Here is an 18,802-nt window from a genome sequence, read left to right as displayed (position 1 = left end):
TGCGGATGCTCAAGTCCCTTATTTAACCTGTCTCAGGTTAACCTGCCCAGATGAAAGCTACAATTATTACTAAGCAACACAGTGATTTAATTATTGAAATACATACATTTCTTAAGTGTTTTATATGCATAGAAAGATAAAATACATACTATATACTAAGACAAACATTTGACTAACTGACGCTAAATAATACCGGATGTACCTTTTCCGATTTAACGTACAAATCTGACTTAAAAGCTGCTTGTACTTTAAATCATCTCTAGATTACTTATAGTACCTAATACAATGTAAATGCAATGTAAATAGTTGTTTTACTGTATTGTTTAGGGAATAATGACAAGAAAGAAAAGTCTGTACATGCTCAAACATTGAATGCTGGAGGGAGAACTTCCGGGTTTTCCCGATCCGCGGCTGACTGTAATCCTTCATTCCTGGTTAAACTGTTGTGCTATAACCGTTTCTATTTCTCATAGAAGAGATGTTAAACCATAAAGTTATATCAGTGACATATTAGAAAATACTTTAGATGTGTGTCTACACTTCTTGACCACAAGATTTGAAAGACAAATTGAATTGAGCAGTGTGCAGCTGTAAAACCAGTTCTCTGTTGTCCTTGTGTTTGTAGGACTACGATGATGGAATACCGTGGTCAGAAGAGAGAGTCGTCCGAAAGGTCCTCTATTTGTCGTTGAAGGAATTCAAAAATTCACAGAAGCGACAATATGGTGACCTCAATGGGAGCAGCAATGCGAAAGCACATGGGAAAGATTTGACTGGTAGGTCACTGGTGATGTTGGCAGATATCACTCTGGGTTAATTTGCTCTCAGTTCTGCAGTTGCAATGAAATGGCAATAAAATTCCTTGAGTTCTACACAGCTATGCAAATGGATTTTGATTTGGGTAAACCAGGTTTGACAATTTATGTGTAACAGCACTAAGACCAGTTTAAAAAGTGGCCTTTTGAAGATTTTTTTACATTAATTCCTGAAATAGAGTAGCTGGTGAATACGATTTTCGTATACCATGGTTCATTAAAAGTGGAGCTGGAATTGCTTACCATCTACACACGGGCCACGGGCTCCAGTGGGTAATCCCATTAATCCCTTTCTCCTTGTGGCTCAGCAACTTGGTCTTACACACATGCCTATCAGCTGTCCTTTGATGCTTTTGCCACTTGCCTATGCTGAGGGGTAATTTACCACAGAGATTTAACCTAGCAGAACATGTTTAGAATCATAGAAGGTGCTTTCAAAAGAAGTGCATGTATTCTCCTTGAGAATGTTTAAATTGTGCTCGGACAGCATTATAGGTCAACCCAGGACGTTGGGAGTCCTAATTCAAGTGTATTATGGAGCCCTTCTGCTTTGAATTAGATGGGTTTCTTTCATCTCTGATAAATCAGCCACAGTTAGTATACTCTTCTGTATTCCAAATCTGGGATTGTTCTGGTGTAGGCTGTGAAAACAAGAATGATTGTTGTTGAATTGGCACACTTCTGCCATTCCAAAACATTTTTATAGGGTTTTGTATTTAAAATGGAAATGATGGAAGCATTGTGAGTCATTATATCTTTCTCACTTCCTTTCTGATTCTTCCCAACCCCCTCCAATTTCCCCAAGAAAATCTGCAGCATCAGACTTTCCCAGCTCAAATGCTTTGGTAGCTTGAGGCTGCTCTTCAGTGATATTTCTTCTCTTTTGTGTTGATAATTGTACCAATTTATATATGTTAATGAGTTTAATTGGATAGCAATTCCCCATAAAGTTCAAGTATCTAGGTTATTAAATGAAGGTTCGTTGTCAACACAAAAATGCATTTAGTTGGGAAGCAAGTCTTCAGTTTTTCGATATCAGCTATATCTTTGCCAGTTGAGTGGACTCTGTTTAAAATCATTGATTACAGCAAAATAAGTTACTTCAAGTGCTGGGTTTTAGATGTTTCAGAAAGGGCAGGGAGGGAGGCAGAAGAGGTGGGGGCGTGGCACTGTTGATCAGAGATAGTGTCACGGCTGCAGAAAAGATGGACGCCATAGAGGGATTGTCTACGGAGTCTCTGGATGGAGGTTAGGAACAGGAAGGGTCAATAATTTTACTGGGTTTTTTTTATAGGCCGCCTAGTAGTAACAGGGATATCAAGGAGCAGGTAGGGAAACAGATCCTGGAGTTGTCTTGATGGGAGATTTTAATTTCCCAAATATAGATTGGCATCTCCCTAGAGTGAGGGGTTTAGATGGGGTGGAGTTTAAGGTGTGTTCAGGAAGGTTTCTTGACACAGTATGTAGATAAGCCTACAAGAAGAGAGGCTGTGCTGGATTTGGTATTGGGAAGTGAACCTGGTCAGTGTCAGATCTCTCTGTGGGAGAGCATTTTGGAGATGGTGATCATAATTGTATCTCCCTTACAATAGCATTGGAGAGAGATAGGAACATTCAAGTTAGAAAAGCGTTTAATTGGAATAAGGGGAATTAGGAGGCTATCAGGCAGGAAATTGGAAGCTTAAATTAGAAACAGATGTTCTCAGGAAAAAGTACGGAAGAAATATGGCAAATATTCAGGAGATATTTGTGTGGAGTTCTGTACAGGTATGTTCCAATGAGACAGGGAAGTTATGGTAGGGTACAGGAACCATGGTGTACAAAAGCTGTAATAAATCTAGTCAAAAGAAAAAAGCATACAAAAGGTTCAGAGGAGATGTCAGGGATAAGTTTTTTTTTAACTCAGTGGTGAGTGCGTGGAATGGGCTGCTGGCAACGGTGGTGGAGGCAGATACGATAGGGTCTTTTAAGAGACTCCTGGATAGGTACATGGAGCTTAGTAAAATAGAGGGCTATAGGTAAGCCTAGTAATTTCTAAGTTAGGGACATGTTCGCTCAACCTTGTGGGCCAAAGGACCTGTATTGTTCTGTAGGTTTTCTATGTTTCTTAAAGCAAGAGGTATGATAAGAGATGGTGGTTTGGGTTCTCCAGAGGACAATACACCTGCAAAATTATTTTGTGTATTTACTTCATAAGAAATTTTGGAACCTAAAGAGGTTTTGGATTATATTTCTGCAAAATCTTTAAAGCGTTTGATATATTTCTGTAATTTGTTTTGCCATCTGAACTGGGTTATTTGTGGCTTCGGCGACTTGTGCTTCCATTTCTTCAAAAGGAGCTTTTGCACAGTTTACTTTTTAGAGAGAAGTACCACAGATGCTGGAAATCTGCAATAAAATAAGTTGGAAGTATTCAGCAGAGCAAACAATAGCTGTGACAAAAGAAACATGCTCATCCCTTTATTTTATTACTCTCTGAGGATTAATCTATGGCGTTATTTCATTATCGCAGCCATTGTGGTTGTGATTGGAATTCCATTAGGACATCATATTTTTACATAATATTGCCAAGGTTGTTAATGTGCTAAACCTTGCCATGTTAATGGGTCATGGTAACTGCTTAACAGAATTAATACTCTACTGGAACTTTTGACCTCCATAGGTATTGGTCCTTTGTTTTGAAAACTTTCTGCAGGAAGATGTTGCAAAGATATTTCCCTTCATTGATCCTTTTTGTTTGCTGTGCTGTCTTCTCTGAGAATGTTTGTCTCACTGCTGACTGCTTCCAGCATTTTCTGTTTTGGTCCTTGTTTCCAAGATTTTGCAGTATTTTTCTTTTGGATTTATGATTTGGGATTGTTAACACTACTGTTTTTCTGTGTCAGATTTGGGTGGAGTCAGTACTTGTATGTAATTAAAGAAGAATTCATACAACTGCAGTACATTTTGGAAAATTACAAAAGGAATTTACTGTGTTTGGTAAAAGTTTAAAATAAAAAGCACAAGTCAAATGTGGAGTGCAAAATAAAGTTCATGTATGAAGTTGATGGCCATGAATTTTCTTGTGAATGTGATGTGATGCACTTTAAAAGCAATACAAACAAATCAAAGAATTCAGTTGTTGGGTTTGCAAAACAAGTCAGCACTTCACTGGAACTGCTTTTGACACACTAGATTTTGTCCAGAGGTAATAGGGTCAAAAGGTTACAATGGTTTCTTCAACTTCCATTAGATTTGGGTGATTATTTGCTGTCATGTATAGCCATAATCTTTCACACCTTAAAGTTGATGTAAACAATGAAGGGTGGGGGACTCTTTTGTAAGTCAACAGGACTTAATAGATTGTAGTTAGGGGAATGACTGGACAAAGTTATGATGTTATTTTGAAGACTCTGAGAGGATTTAAAAATTATGAATGGGTTAGACAAAATGGACAGGAGATTTCCACGTGTGGAGAAAACAAAAAACCTAAAACATGGTGATTTATCAATTCAAATCCTGAAGCAAGGCACCCAAAGGGAAACTTGGATCATTGTGTTGGAGAAGGCTGAGATGTGTCAGCATAATGGGAGAAGGCCAATGGCAGTATGGTTCAGTGACTTTTCCTCTTGACTTCAGTGCTTTTGTTTCTGCTTTAGGTAGACACTATCTAACTTGAATGCAAACTCAATAGACTTGTGGATTTTTACCAATTTGAATTGACTGGTTTATTGTCATGTACAACAGCGTGCAATTGAATTCCTTGTGTGAAGGTCAAAGAATAAACAGCAATCATATTAGTTATAAATACAACAATAAATGCAATCTGCAATGGTGCAGAAGGAAATGCAAAATGAAAATGTATAATTTCCTCAATCCTGCACTTCCTGACATGGATTTAAATATATAGTTCCACTGTTTCCAAGTGACAGCATTTTGATTATGTAAGGTGGAGTATTTCTAATTCTTTTGGAAAGATCTTGGCATTTGAAGGCTGAAGCTGAGAGAGGCCAAGTTCAATTACTTGTAGTCCCCTTGCTGCCCCTCAGCAGGGTATCCTCTGCTCTGTGGACCCATGTGTTGACTGGTTGCTCTTGTCACCGAAGGGTATTGACATCCTGCACCATTATACTGTTGCGGTTGAGTGATGGCAAGAGATGAGCTTCAACACTGCATTCTGCTTTTGTTTTCAGTATCTTTCTCTGACAGCAAAGGCTGACACTGGCTTCCAGAGATAGCTGGTATGTTTGCATGAACCAATCTGAAGGGAATGTTCATCTATATGTGACTTTCTCCCTGGGTTATAACACAGCAGAATTGTTTTCCTTTGTGGAACTGAAACTGTAATAATTGCCCTACTTTGAGTGTGTCAGTCATTTATCATCTGCAGATGTGTTTGGGGGAAAGGATCTGCAGTGTGTGGACATGTTGAAAAGTGCAGATTTTAAAAGAAAAATCAGCAGTCTGATATCTAGCCATACAGCAGAACACAAATATTATTTGTAAACACAGAGTACACTGCAGATGCCGTGGTCAAATCAACACATACTGCTGGATGAACTCAACAGGTCGGGCAACATCCATTGAAATGAGTCCTGATGAAGGGACTCGGCCCGAAATGTTGACTGCTCATTTCAAAGGATGCTGCCCGACCTGCTGAGTTCATCCAGCTTGTTTGTACAAATATTATTTGTCCTTGCCTATGCAGTTGCCCCCTCTCTTGTACTTGTTTGCTTTTTTAATGGAGATGGATCCAGCCCTTTGTTCTGCACCATGCAATGATCACCAAATTGTTCTGTTGCATCGCCCTCCCACTCCCTCCTGCCCCACCATCTTCCTCCTACACCCTTCTCTGACACAATGGCACACTAAAAATTTGGTGTAGCCTGGTATCCTATGTGCATCAGTATGGTGCAAATCATTCCATCAAGCTTTAAAGGCACCTTATTTCTTCAGATTAAAAACTCTACTTTGAAGTCTTTACACAAGGAAATCTGCAGATGCTGGAAATTCAAGCAAAACACACAAATGCTGGTGGTGCACAGCAGGCCAGGCAGTATCTATAGGGAGAAGCACCGTCGACGTTTCGGGCCGAGGCCCTTCGTCAGGACTAACTGAAAGGAAAGATAGTAAGAGATTTGAAAGTAGTGGGGGGAGGTGGAAATGCTAAATGATAGGAGAAGACCAGAGAGGGTGGGATGAAGCTAAGAGCTGGAAAGGTGATTGGCAAAAGTGATACAGAGCTAGAGAAGGGAAAGGATCATGGGACGAGAGGCCTCAGGAGAAAGAAAGGGGGCGGGGAGCACCAGCGGGAGATGGAGAACAGGCAGAGTGATGGGCAGAGAGAGTGAGAGAGAGAGAGAGAAAAAAACAAACAACTAAATATGTCAGGGATGGTGCAAGAAGGGGAGGGGGGCATTAACGGAAGTTAGAGAAGTCAATGTTCATGCCATCAGGTTGGAGGCTACCTAGCTGGTATATAAGGTGTTGTTCCTCCAACCTGAGTGTGGCTTCATCTTGACAGTAGAGGAGGCCATGGATAGACATATCAGAATGGGAATAGGACGTGGAATTAAAATGTGTGGCCACTGGGAGATCCTGCTTTCTCTGGCGGACCGTACGTAAGTGTCCAGTGAAACGGTCTCCTAGTCTGAGTTGGGTCTCACCAATATATAAAAGGCCACACCGGGAGCACTGGACGCAGTATATCACACCAGCCGACTCACAGGTGAAGTGCCACCTCACCTGGAAGGACTGTCTGGGGCCCTGAATTGTGGAACCTGAATGGTTTGATTTTTTTTCTCTCTCTCTCTGCCCATCACTCTGCCTGTTCTCCATCTCCCTCTGGTGCTTCCCCCCACCCCCTTCTTTATCCCGAGGCCTCCCGTCCCATGATCCTTTCCCTTCTCCAGCTCTGTATCACTTTCGCCAATCACCGTTCCAGCTCTTAGCTTCATCCCACCCCCTCCGGTCTTCTCCTATCATTTTGCATTTCCACCTCCCCCCACTACTTTCAAATCTCTTACTATCTTTCCTTTCAGTTAGTCCTGACGAAGGGTCTCGGCCCGAAACGTCGACAGTGCTTCTCCCTATAGATGTTGCCTGGCCTGCTGCGTTCCACCAGCATTTTGTTTAAAGTCTTTACATTGTTTTCTCTGGAGCACCAGAGACTGAGAATCTCTCCAGATCTTGTAAAATGATGAGGCATAAATTCAAAGTATACTTATTATCACAGACTGTATAAATTATACAACCCTGAGATTTGTCTGCTCTCAGGCACCCTCAAAACAAGAAACCTGAAAGAACCCAATTTTTAAAAAATAGGCCAACCCCAAAGCGCAGAGTAAAAGGAAAAAAAACACAACGTATGCAAAACAATAACATTCCAAAGCAAATGGAGCCCCTTGATCCGAATCCCTGGAGTAGGCCCAAACCTCGGTCTCAGTTCGTCATATTAGTGGGGCAAATCACTGCGAAGTACAGCAGCTGGGGCCATCTTACAGCCTCAGTATCACTGAGAGATGGAGTGAACATTGCGGGAGAGCCAGCAAAATTGACCCACTTTTTCCCCAGGATCAAAATGTCCCGTACATAGAGACCTAGAGGGTGTGGATTTGAGGTGAGAGGTAATAAATTCAAAGGAGACGTGTGTTGCAGTCTCCCCCCCACCCCATTCCATATGGAATGGTAGGTATCTGGAATGCCTTGGGTAGTGGTGGTGGAATTTAAGAGGCTCTTGAATAGGCAGATTAATTTACAGGGATTGAAGGGATATGGAACGTGTGCAGGCAGAAGGGATTAGGTGACATTATCGTAATTAATTCAGCCAACATAATTGTCACAGGGTCTGTTCCTGTACTGCACCGTTCTGTTATTTAAGCTGGACTCTGTCGGTTTGTTTGAGCGGTAATGTTGTATTTACTTTTTACTCTGAATTTCTATTTGCGGAGAATGAATACTGAGGCTAATTAGCAAAAGAGCCTAAAATGAGCTATTGATATCAGCAAGTTGGCCCCAAGCCCAGTCGATAACTTGAGTTGTGGTCCAGTTAGGTATCCCTCATTGTAAACCCTGAAGTTCACATTCAGCTTGGATTAAAGATTAGCCATGAATCTAAAATTATAAAGGAGATAAAAGTGCCTTTGATTCATCCTTTAGGAGCTGGTAGATCTGTGTATATTCAGCTGTTACGTTGTTATGTTGGGTATGTCACAGAACAAAGCCAAATCCATTTGATTAATGGGATGTAATCTCTTCTGTGCCAAGAAACTGAGGTGCAGTTGTACTTTTTAATCATGAATTGTTTTCGTTCACAATCCCGTACACATTTAATCCGAGCAACACACAAAAAGCTGGAGGAACTCAGCAGGCCAGGCAGCATGTATGGAAAAGAATACAATCGACGTTCTGGGCCAAGACCATTCATTAGGACTGGAGAAAAGATGAGTCGGAGTAAGAAGGTGGGGGGCAGGGAGGATGATATGTGAAACTAGGACAGGGTGAAGTAAAGAGCTGGGAGGTTGATTGCTGAAAGAGATACAGGGCTGGAGAAGAGAGAATCTCATAGAGGACAGAAGGCCGTGGTAGAAAGAAAAGGGGGAGGAGCACCAGAGGGAGCTGATGAGCAGGTCAAGAAATGAGGTGAGGGGGGAAATGGGAATGGTGAAAGGGCAGGTGTACCATTACCAGAAGTTCGAGAAATCAGAGTTTATTCCATCAGATTGGAGGCTACCCAGGCGGAATATAAGGTGCTGCTCTTCCAACCGACAGTAGAGGAGGCCATGGACTGGCATGTTGGAATGGGAAATGGAATGAAAATGTTTGGCTACTGGAAGATCCTGTTCTTGATGTTAGGAGCCACTCTGAGAAGAGGACAGTCAAGTGCACATAACAACTGAAATAGAATGAAGTTACAAAGGTTTTGTGATTGTGTGCATCGGGGGGGGGGGGTCAGTTTACCTATGTGCTTGGGGATGAGGTGGAGGGCGGATATTGTCTCAGCCTAGGGGGTAAGGGTGGAACTGGAAGAAATGTGTTGGTGCTTTAAAAACACTAAAACAAAATTCCTTGTTTTCCTTAGCTGTCGAGGTAATATTTTCAGCAGAGATAGTAGTTTCATGTACTTTAAATGGTTTCTATGACTGTCCAATTTTAGTGGGGGAAGAGGTTGTATCTTGATACATTATTTATTCATTGATTGAGATACAGTGTGGAGTCGGCCTTAGCAACCTCTGATTTAACCCAAACCTGTTTATGGGACAGTTTACAAGGATCAGTTGACCTACCAAATGGTATGTCTTTGGAATGTGGGAGGAAACTGGAGCTCCCAGAGAGGAAACCCACATGGTCTCAGGGAGAACATACAAACTCCTTAAAGATAGCTGTGATCAAAACATTCTTATCAGAGTAGTTGAACTGGTAATGACTTTAGGCTGATTTATACTTCTGCGTAGGCTGTACGCCGTAGCAAGCATGTGCTGGTGTGCGCCAAAACGTTAGTTGGCGGTGGGGTTTCTATGCCACTGTGTTGAGTTTCTTCGTGAGAGACATGGAACAGGAAATGCATTTCAAACATCTTCGCATGTCGGTAGGTAGATTTGATGATTTGGTTCGTCTATTTCGCATTGGTGTACAGACATGGAGGAGAAGAAGCAACTGGGAATGCGTAGGAGGAAATGCGATGCTACCAAGTGGACCAATCACAGTTGTTGCAGTCTGCATCGCTGCAACGTGAGAGTTACTGTTTTGGGGAGGTGCACGTCACCCTACAGCATAGGTACGGCGTAGATGCGACGCAGAAGTGTAAATCAGGCTTAACTCCACCAGGCTGAGATTCTTGTATCATGAAAATTTTGAGTCCCCTAAACTAAGCATGGTTCTAAGTTTTGTTAGTGGAATGAACAGGTATTCATTCATTGTCGTCTGTATAACGTGTCCATTTTGGATCTCGTTATAGTACTGAGGGAGAGACGGAAGTTCAGTAGATGAGTTTTTTAATCTCATGGAGAATTTCATGCCCGTATTGCAGAATAATTCTTGTGACTAAGTTGAGCCTTAGTGGCATGAACCTATTTGTAGAACAAAATGAATAAGCTTGCAGATTAGAAAGGAATAAATGTGAATAAAATTTGAAGTTATTTGGATTCATTTCAATATTATTTCATAATCATCCATGTATTTGATTTTTATTGTTCTACAACCTTTTCATGTTCTATAACCTTTTCAAACCTATAATTTGAAGAACAGGATTGTTTTGTGTATTAAATCCAGTTAATAGTTTAACATGTAAGCATCAGAAGAATATTATTTTCCAGCGGATCGCTCTTGATGTGATTTATCACTTGTTACATGTCTTCTCACCTCCAGGGGTGCTGGAATCTCAGCTGTATCTTATTCCATTATGCCTTGGATTTGCATGCTGAATGAGTTTTGGTAGCTCTTGGTCAGGCAACAGAGAGGATCTTTCAGTTTGGTACCCTTGCAGGAAAATATCTGAAGGTTGACATCTTGCAATTGGGTCCACTCAGCTTTTGCATTTGAACTAGACATGGCAGTGATAATCTGAAGATGAGTTTTATATCCCTCCTCTAATGTGGAGGCAGTCTGTCTTTCAATAAACTTTCCTAGTGCAATATTTGTGAGCATTCCTGCTTTTGTTGTTACCTTATGTGAGAAGTGACTGCAGCATTGGCTACACCACAGTGTAGCTTGTATACTGGCTTGTATACCAAGGTCGATGAAGTGGTATTCTCACTATAGAGATCCTGGGGGGGGTCTTGACAGGGTGGAGAGGATATTTCCTTTTGTGTCAGAACCTGCAGCTGGGAGTCATTGTCTTAAAATAAGAGGCTGCCCTTGGAAGGCTGTGAGACTTTGGAGCTCCAATCTTTAAAAGGGCAGTGGACAGAGCCTTGGAAAAGTTTAAGGCAGAATTAGACTTGATAAGCAAGAGAGAGGAAAAGTTATCATGGGTAGAAGGAATCTGCAGTTACAGATACAATCAGGTCAGTAATGATCTTATTATAACAAAGCAGAGTGAGATTAGTCGTGATCTTCTTAAATACTGGAGCAGATGAAGGACCAACTGGCCCACCACACCTAATTCATATGTTTGCTCCATTTTTCCCTTTTGCTGTGGAAAAGATATTAAACCCCTTTATTCATTTAAGAAGCTGTCACTGTTAATTGCCACTGTTTTGTATGTTTTCAAAGTAACAGCACTACCTACTGGCTGAGGCTTCACTATGAAAAGTCATCTGCCTGCCACCCTCACGGGAGGTAGAAAATCCACTTGGGTGACAAGGTTGAAATATGCTGTACCTCGTGGGTGATTTGGTGAGAACACCCAACTGCTGGGAAAAAAAAAATTAATTCATTATCATGAGCCCCTTTCACTTTGAGGTTCCTGGGAGCTCTTGAAAACTGCACACTGCAGGAGAAGGTCACTTGGACATGATACCAACAGCTGCATGTCCTGCCCACTCTTGTTCTTGCATTTGTTCACTTGTTCCCTAGATTGTTGTTGCATTACTGTGTTTCTTTCTGGATATTATAATTGTAGATTTATACTTGGGCCTCAGTGCAAATACATGAAAGTGTGGTACATCTTGCTGATGCCACAGTATATCAATCTGCCATTAACCCTCTCCTTGCCTGGAGTCACCTATTGCCTAGCAGCGTCTGCCTTGCCTGCATCTCCCATTTACCTCCTCAGGCCTGACGCAGGGTCTCAACACGGAACACCGTCCCTTTGCCCCTCACAGATGTTGCCTGACCTGCTGTGTTACTCTAGCATTTTATTATTTATTCATATGTAATTTAACCCCCAGAGACCTGGAGATCTGCCAGCTAGGTTCCCAGAATTCCTTACTGGTTTGCTGTAGGTGTTGCTGAGCTGTGTCTGCTCAAGTTTTCCATTCTGGCCCTTGTAAAAGCTAATTTCCTTGTTTTAATTAATTTGACCACTGCAGGTTTTTTTGACCCATACTTTTTGGCATACAGGCTATGTCGGATACTTTGACCTGTCATTTGAAGCTATTGAAGTCCTCTGTCCCAGTCAATGTTACTAAGCACAACACATTGCTAGCAGTTTTAGTTGCATGGTTTACAATTGTGAAGTCCAAATCATTAATAATGTAATGAATAGCTTGAAGCCCTGCAGAGATCACATTGAGATACCTGCAGATGCTTTCCAATTTGAATAAATACACATTTTCCCCTACCTGAGTTGGAGCCAGCCAAGGCAATTTCCTTACACATCTGCAAGATTTTAAGTGAAGCCTTGAAAATTCCTGAATTGAGAAAAGTTTGGGAGATTATAGTGTAACGAACCCCGTAACTGGGTTACTACCAGCAAAGATAGAGGCGTCCGTTGGAGTCTTTTGATACTATTTTTAACAGTATTTATTAGTAAAAATACACAAAAATAATATCAATGCAAATATACAGATAATATACGTCGTCAATACAAACCTAAAAGTGCGGGTATAATAATAATAAGAAATAAGCTCTATCGTTGTCTAGGGGATAATGAATTGTCCGATGGAAATATAAAGTTCGTTTCAGTTCACACAGGCTGCGGTGTTTGTTTGTCGCTGTGTTGCAATTGTTGGGGAGAGAGAGAGAGAGATAGAAGAATGGGAACAGTTACCGCTATTGTTTTTGCCAACCTTCCTTTATGATTTCGATCCGTCGGTGTCTCGTTGTGGCCGTTCAAGTATGACCTCTCCTTTAGCTAAACCGTTCTTCCGTGATGAGCTCGCCACCCAGGCAAGGGAGGACACACACGAGCTCTCACCGGCTTTCGCTATAAAACGCTGTCACTGGATTTCTAGCGTTTTTCCTGGTGTGTCTGAGGGGTGTTCCCCAGACCCGACTTTTATCCTCACTCACGGGGTCTCAGATGTCAGTCAGGTTGGGATGATGCAATCCCTCAACCAGACCACTCTGGTTGTCCCCTGAGGGGTTTCAATGAATAGTACAGTACTCAATACACAATTCCTTCTCCAAGAGCCAATAGTGGTTCCATTCCGCTTTTTGTGTATTCCTGCGTCTCTCTCTCATTACCGACATGATGTGTATCTCTCTCATTTCCTGGGTCTCAGACCCGAAATAATAGCAATCTTGCGATTCTCAAAAGGGGGGGGGCGGGCATTCTGGACCCTTCTGTCCATCAGATTTGCTCCTCATTCATAACAATAGGTAAAGTAAAATAATTTATTTATTGAGATAGAGCGTTGGGTGGAACTTTCCAGCCCTTTGAGCTGTGCCGCCCAGCAATTCCCCAATTTTAATCTTAGACTAATCACTGGACAATTTACAGTGACAGATCAACACACCAACTTTGGACTGTGGGAGGAAACCGGAGCAGCCAGAGGAAACACATGCAGTCACAGGGAGAACATAGAAACTCCTTACAGACAGCAGCGGGAATTGAACCTAGATCGCCTGTACTGTAAACCATTGTGCTAACCACTACGCTACTAGGCTACTGTGCTGCCCCTCTACCTGTAATTTTGCAGCACTTTTTAAAATCCAGGACTGGAAACAGTTTGATTCTGGGGATTTAATTCTGAGAAATTGGATTTATTTGGAATCTTAATTAACATAAGTAAATAGATCATTAGGTGCTGGATATATCTAGCACCACAGACTCTCCCAATGACTCTCCCAGACTCTTCCCATGGAAGTACACAGCAAGCATTTATTGCCCGAAATGCCATTGGACTGGGTGGCTAGTTTGGCCATTTCAGAAAAGATGTACGAGTCAACCACAGTGGCCGGTTTTGAATTTCTTTTAGTTTCAATACTTCATATCAGCAGATAACATTGAGGGAGGCCAACCAGCTCACCAATTCTATGCCAGCTCACAACAACCCCATTAATCCCCCTTTATTACCACCTCACCTTTCAAACCTATTATTACCCCCTGCATCTCCCAGAGACTACCTCCATGAGAGACTCTTTATAATGGTAATTGGCTGGCCAGGGCAGAAATGGAAGATTTCTTTCCCTGAACCAAATGGGCTTTTGTTGTTAATCTAGTTTTTATCTTCCTCATTACTAATGACTAGTATTTTTTAAAAAAGCTATCTGAATAAGAACGGAATATTAATTCCATAGTTGCCACAGTTGAACTCTGCCCTGTGGACTATGGACTGTTAGTTTGGATTACTTCAGTAAATTAAGAGCCACAGTACCCCTCTACCCACATTGATGCATGTTACTGGTGCAGAACTTCTACTGGAAATGGGCAGAGTGGCTGGCATTATTAAATAAAGACAGCCCTGATGCATCTGATTTTCCTTCGTTTGACTAAATAAAACTGTGTAGTTGTAACTTCAGCTGTGTGGGGGTATCAAAGGTTGGTCATGGAAAAGAGGTTTTGTTGTCAGTCTTACACCATTGGGTGGTGGGTCATGGCCACGTGTGCCTTTCTCATTCCATTTGTGGTGTCTGCTGTCTCACCAGCTTGTCTCGTGGAAGACGATGTCGAGTACAAGTGAGGCACTTTGGAAGGGGAAGTGGGCAGATGAGTCAACTAATCACTCAGTAAGTGGTTTCTTGTAGGCAGTGGTGGAGACACTTGAGTGAATCCTCTGCCTTCCTGTCTCCAAGGAAATGAAAACGGTAACTTCCAGAAATAAATATTTGGGGAAATAATAGTTACTGATTTAATTGGTCGAATCTTAGTTCAGCTATGTGTGTGCGTGTGTGCATCTTTGCATCCTTGCTTTACATGTGGAGTTAATAATTTGGGAATCTTTTTATGCAGATGTATCCTGTTGAGACGATCATTAATTAGACCACAGTGATCTAATTGCACACTGCACAGAGTGTACTGTGGAGTACTGGGGAGGGGGGTTAGAGACAACCCCATTTGAAGGAAGGATATTAGAAGCATTCAGAATGTACAGCAACGATTAGCTGAAAAAATGCCAGGTCAGAGTTGTGAAGAAAACTTGAAAGTTGGTGAGTTAATTTTGTTGGAATAGGAGTGTTTGTAAAGAGCCAATAGAGGGTTTCCAGATGATTAAATATTTTATTAAATGTTTAAAAGTTTTCCTTGTGCATCAGGAATACTGTGAAGGTCGCATTGAATTTGTCCCTCGGGGCATGCAAGGCAGTATGAAACTGTAGCCTGATTAGGTGTAGGTGTGGGATTTCTTCATTAAAGGGCATTTGTTGAGTGAGTTGGGTTTTTACCAAAATTCCGCTGCTTTGATAGTTATTTCATAAATTGCAAGTTTTACATTTGACTGTGAGTGGATTTAAACTACTTGGGGAATTAGTTGGCAGTTGTTGATTGAGGGAGAAATTTTTTTCTCTTCTATAATTACATTACAATAACTAAGGTCTACTTTTAATGCAAAGCATTTGTCACAGGGGTCTTGAAAGAGAGGCTGGAATTGGCTTTTAAAGGGAGGTAGAGGGAATGGATTCTGATCTATCCTGACCGTTCAACGTGTTTGTCCGCATTGTGAGCTGGGATTCAGAGTGTAGCCAGAGCCTTGAGTTTCTGATTGGAGCCAGTTTTGGAGTGCTTATGTACATTTCCTCTTCCCTGTGAGTTCACTGGGTTCATTAGAAAATTAATATACTACATTTATATATGTATCTACTCAAAAGTGAATGTGATAGGATATTAATATGTGTAGCATCCAGTAGTTAGGAAAATCTGCTACACCATCACCATCATACTCCTGAGAGTTCTTGAAAATTGGATCTTTACTGTTTTGGAAAGGATATGGAGAAGAGTAGGAGTCAAACCTCGTTTGTGCATTGGAACTTGGGCTGGACTGGATTGCCTCAGCCTGAGGTGTGTGGGGGTGGGACAGGACTAGAATCACAGAGCAATAGAGCACAGGTACAGGCTCTTCAGCCTAGCCCATCCGCTGTACAGCCAGGTAGGGACCCTACATGTACCTATTTAAGTACATCGTAAATGACACTACTGCACTTGCCTCAACCACTTCCTCTGGCAGCTGATTGCATACACCACCATCTGTGTGGAAAATGTTGCTCTTAGGTCTCTCTTTAAAACCTTTTCCTTCACTTGAAATCTACACCTCATAACCTCATAGTATGGACTCCCTACACAGAGATGAAAACTGTTATTGTCCTTCTTATGTCTGCCTCTCATCATTTTAAGCACTTGTATAAGGTCACCCCCTCATTCTTCGACGTTCCAAGGAATAAAGACCAGGCCTGGCTTACCTACTCCCGGTATCTCGGGCCTTCTTTTCAACCATTGAATACTTTAAGGCAGAGATTCGCTCAGTTTTCACTAGAAGGGAATAGAGGGGAGGGTAGTAATGAAATGAAGGTTGGATCGGCAATTTTCTTATTGAATTGCAGAGAGGGACAGATCAGCCTGCTCATGCTGCCTGTGGGCGGTATTCTTATTTAATGTCCGAAACATTGATCTCAAGTCTATTATCCAGAGTTCCCAACTTCCTGTGCAATTTTGGGTCAGCAGAAAACACACAGTCTGAATTCATGCTGATACCTGAGACGCACCATCTTTGGGAAGTAAAGTGGTGTGAAATGGCATAGGATGCTAAAGCCTTGAGGTTTTAGGCCTTGGACACGTGAACTGGGCCTTGGACACGCGAACCAGGCCTTGCTAATGGTTTGGAGGCTTTCTTTGTCACAGGGCCTACCTCTCAGCCTCTTAGCAGCCTGGGCAAATTGCATTCATTAAGTTGGGTGTATTCTTCAGAATCAGATTCATTTATTTATCACATGTACATCAAAACATGCAGGGAAATGCAGTATTTATGTTAATAACCAACACAGCCAAAGTATGTGCTGGGTGTAACCTGTAAGTGTCGCTGCACATTCTGGCACCAATATAACATGCTTGTGATGCTCAGCAAAATAAAACACAACATAACAAGCAACAAAACTTCAACAGCCTCTGGGCCTCTAAGCTCTGGTGGACTCGCAGATAATGGGCATCTGATTTCCCCAGTGAATTTCAGAATCCTAGATCTAGGGCTTTGGCCATTACGCTTCTACTTCTGGATTTCAGATTAACCTTTGGGCTTTCTTTAACCAGCCCCAACCCATCTATTTGACCTCCCCCTGCTTTACTCCCTTCCCTCTCCTCCAGCTTCTGATGAGCTGCCAAACACCTGCTCTATAATAGCGAGTACAGATCCTGAAGAACTCGACTCAATGGGTCAACCATGCTCTATAATCTGCACATTCCTCAATTCCAGATGATTCTGAGGGAGTCCTGTGCATCTGTCACACTGAATTTACCTCTGTCTGGGAGTTTCAGAGGGATAAATCATACATTACCACCAGGTGTGGCTTTTGCCTAGATGGCAGACTGGCAGTCAAGCAGTGTTTGTGGCTGAAGATTCTGAGTGAAATCTCTGAAGATGGTGCATGTTTGCTTTGATTCTTGCTGTGTTAAAGCAGGCTGAACGATTGAAAGCAATGTGAGTGTTATCACCATCATTATGTGCCATGTCATATGATGTGGTCTATGACCATGATTGTTTTTGGCAAATTCTGCAAAAATGGTTTCCCATTGCCACCTTCTGGGGTGTGTCTTTATCAGGCAGCGTCACCCCAGCCATTATCAATACTCTTCAGAGATTGTCTGCCTGGCATCAGTGGTTGCATAACCAGGACTCATGATATACATCAGCTACTCAATTGACTGTCTGCTACCCGCTCACATAGTTTCACCTGACCCTGATCAGGAGGATAAGCAGGTGCTACACCTTGCCCAAGGGTGACCTGCAGGCTGGCAGAGGGAGGGAGCATTTTACAGCTTCTTTGGTAGAGATGTATCTCCGCTCTGCTACCCCATCATGGGTATACCTGGTCAAAATTAGGGCCTACCAACTTTGGAAAATGGGGATAGTGAGCAGCCTGCAAATCTGGGCTCGGGTTTAAAACTGCTTGCATGTATCAGGAAGGTGGTCATCTTTTGCATAGTGACGCAGGCTGCGTAGTGGGTTTGACAGCATGCATAATGGTAGTCAACTGAGGCTGTCTGCTACCCTAAGGTTGTCAAGAATTTGCTGTGAATTAAGGATTATTTCAAGGAATTGCTTTGACCTCTCCAGGAGAAAGATTTTTCTTTTTAAAAAGAGAGAAAGCAATATTTATTTAGGAGAAACAAGTCCTTAGCCTCACCACATTTCGTGTCCATTTATGCTGACCTGACACAAACCCCATTTTATTCTCTCCACGTTCCTATAAACTCCCCTAAATTTTAGCACTCGTCGAATCACTAGGCTCAACTAAAAGGGTCAGATTAACCTGCCAGCCTTCATTTCTTTGGGTGTGGGAGGAAACTGCAGCACCCAGAGCTAACTGAAGCGTTCATGAGCAGAAACTGAGCACCCGAGGTCAAGATGCTGCTGGTGTGCTACCTTGAAAAAAGGTAAACTTAAAAACATATTGGTGGTGGGGGGGGGGGGGGGGACAGGAAGAGAGCAATCGTGTTGAGTGAACCCCAGGATCTGGACATTGGAACCGGCTGTGGCAAATGTCTGCCGAAGCTGCTTGCTTCACTTGCCCCTCTGGGATATTTCACTCAGTGATCTGAGAGCGATTCCGGATTCCAGCAGAACTGATACTCTGGTGCTGGTTTGGAGAGGCACTTCCTGTGTGAAAGTCACCTTTCCTGAAACGCCTGCTGAAGTCCCTGAGTGCAAAACTGCTTTACTTATGTCACAGAAAGAAAGGTAACTCAGCCCAACGTATCCTTGCCAGCTCATTGCAAGAGAATATAACATTTCTGGGATATGTTTGGGCCATTGACTTCCTGCTTCTCCCAGCACAACAGTTGCATCTGTCTCCTATTCCCTCGTTATTTCCCTCTATAGACAATTATATTCTATCTATCGTGTATTGTTCCAGTATACACCCACCCTCTGGGTTTCAGATGCCCACTGGAGTATGAGTAACTGGCATGGCTCCTTTAGAAATTCTGGCCCATTCCACTAATTAGCGACCATGTTTTAGTGTTAAGATTTGGATATTTA

At 42.2% G+C, this 18,802-nt stretch overlaps 1 protein-coding gene across 1 annotated transcript in view; it reads left to right on the top strand.

The window, feature by feature from the left end:
• The window catches only part of jarid2b (jumonji and AT-rich interaction domain containing 2b), a 352,517-nt gene that overhangs the window by 156,938 nt on the left and 176,777 nt on the right, over positions 1–18,802 (top strand). The window contains exon 2 of the mRNA XM_073023952.1: positions 626–776. Within this exon, the coding sequence (XP_072880053.1) occupies positions 626–776 (151 nt within the window). The remainder of the gene's footprint in view (positions 1–625; positions 777–18,802) is intronic.

Source organism: Hemitrygon akajei, chromosome 20, assembly GCF_048418815.1.
Source record: "Hemitrygon akajei chromosome 20, sHemAka1.3, whole genome shotgun sequence".
Taxonomy (NCBI): domain Eukaryota; kingdom Metazoa; phylum Chordata; class Chondrichthyes; order Myliobatiformes; family Dasyatidae; genus Hemitrygon; species Hemitrygon akajei.
This window is presented reverse-complemented; position numbering and strand designations above follow the sequence as displayed.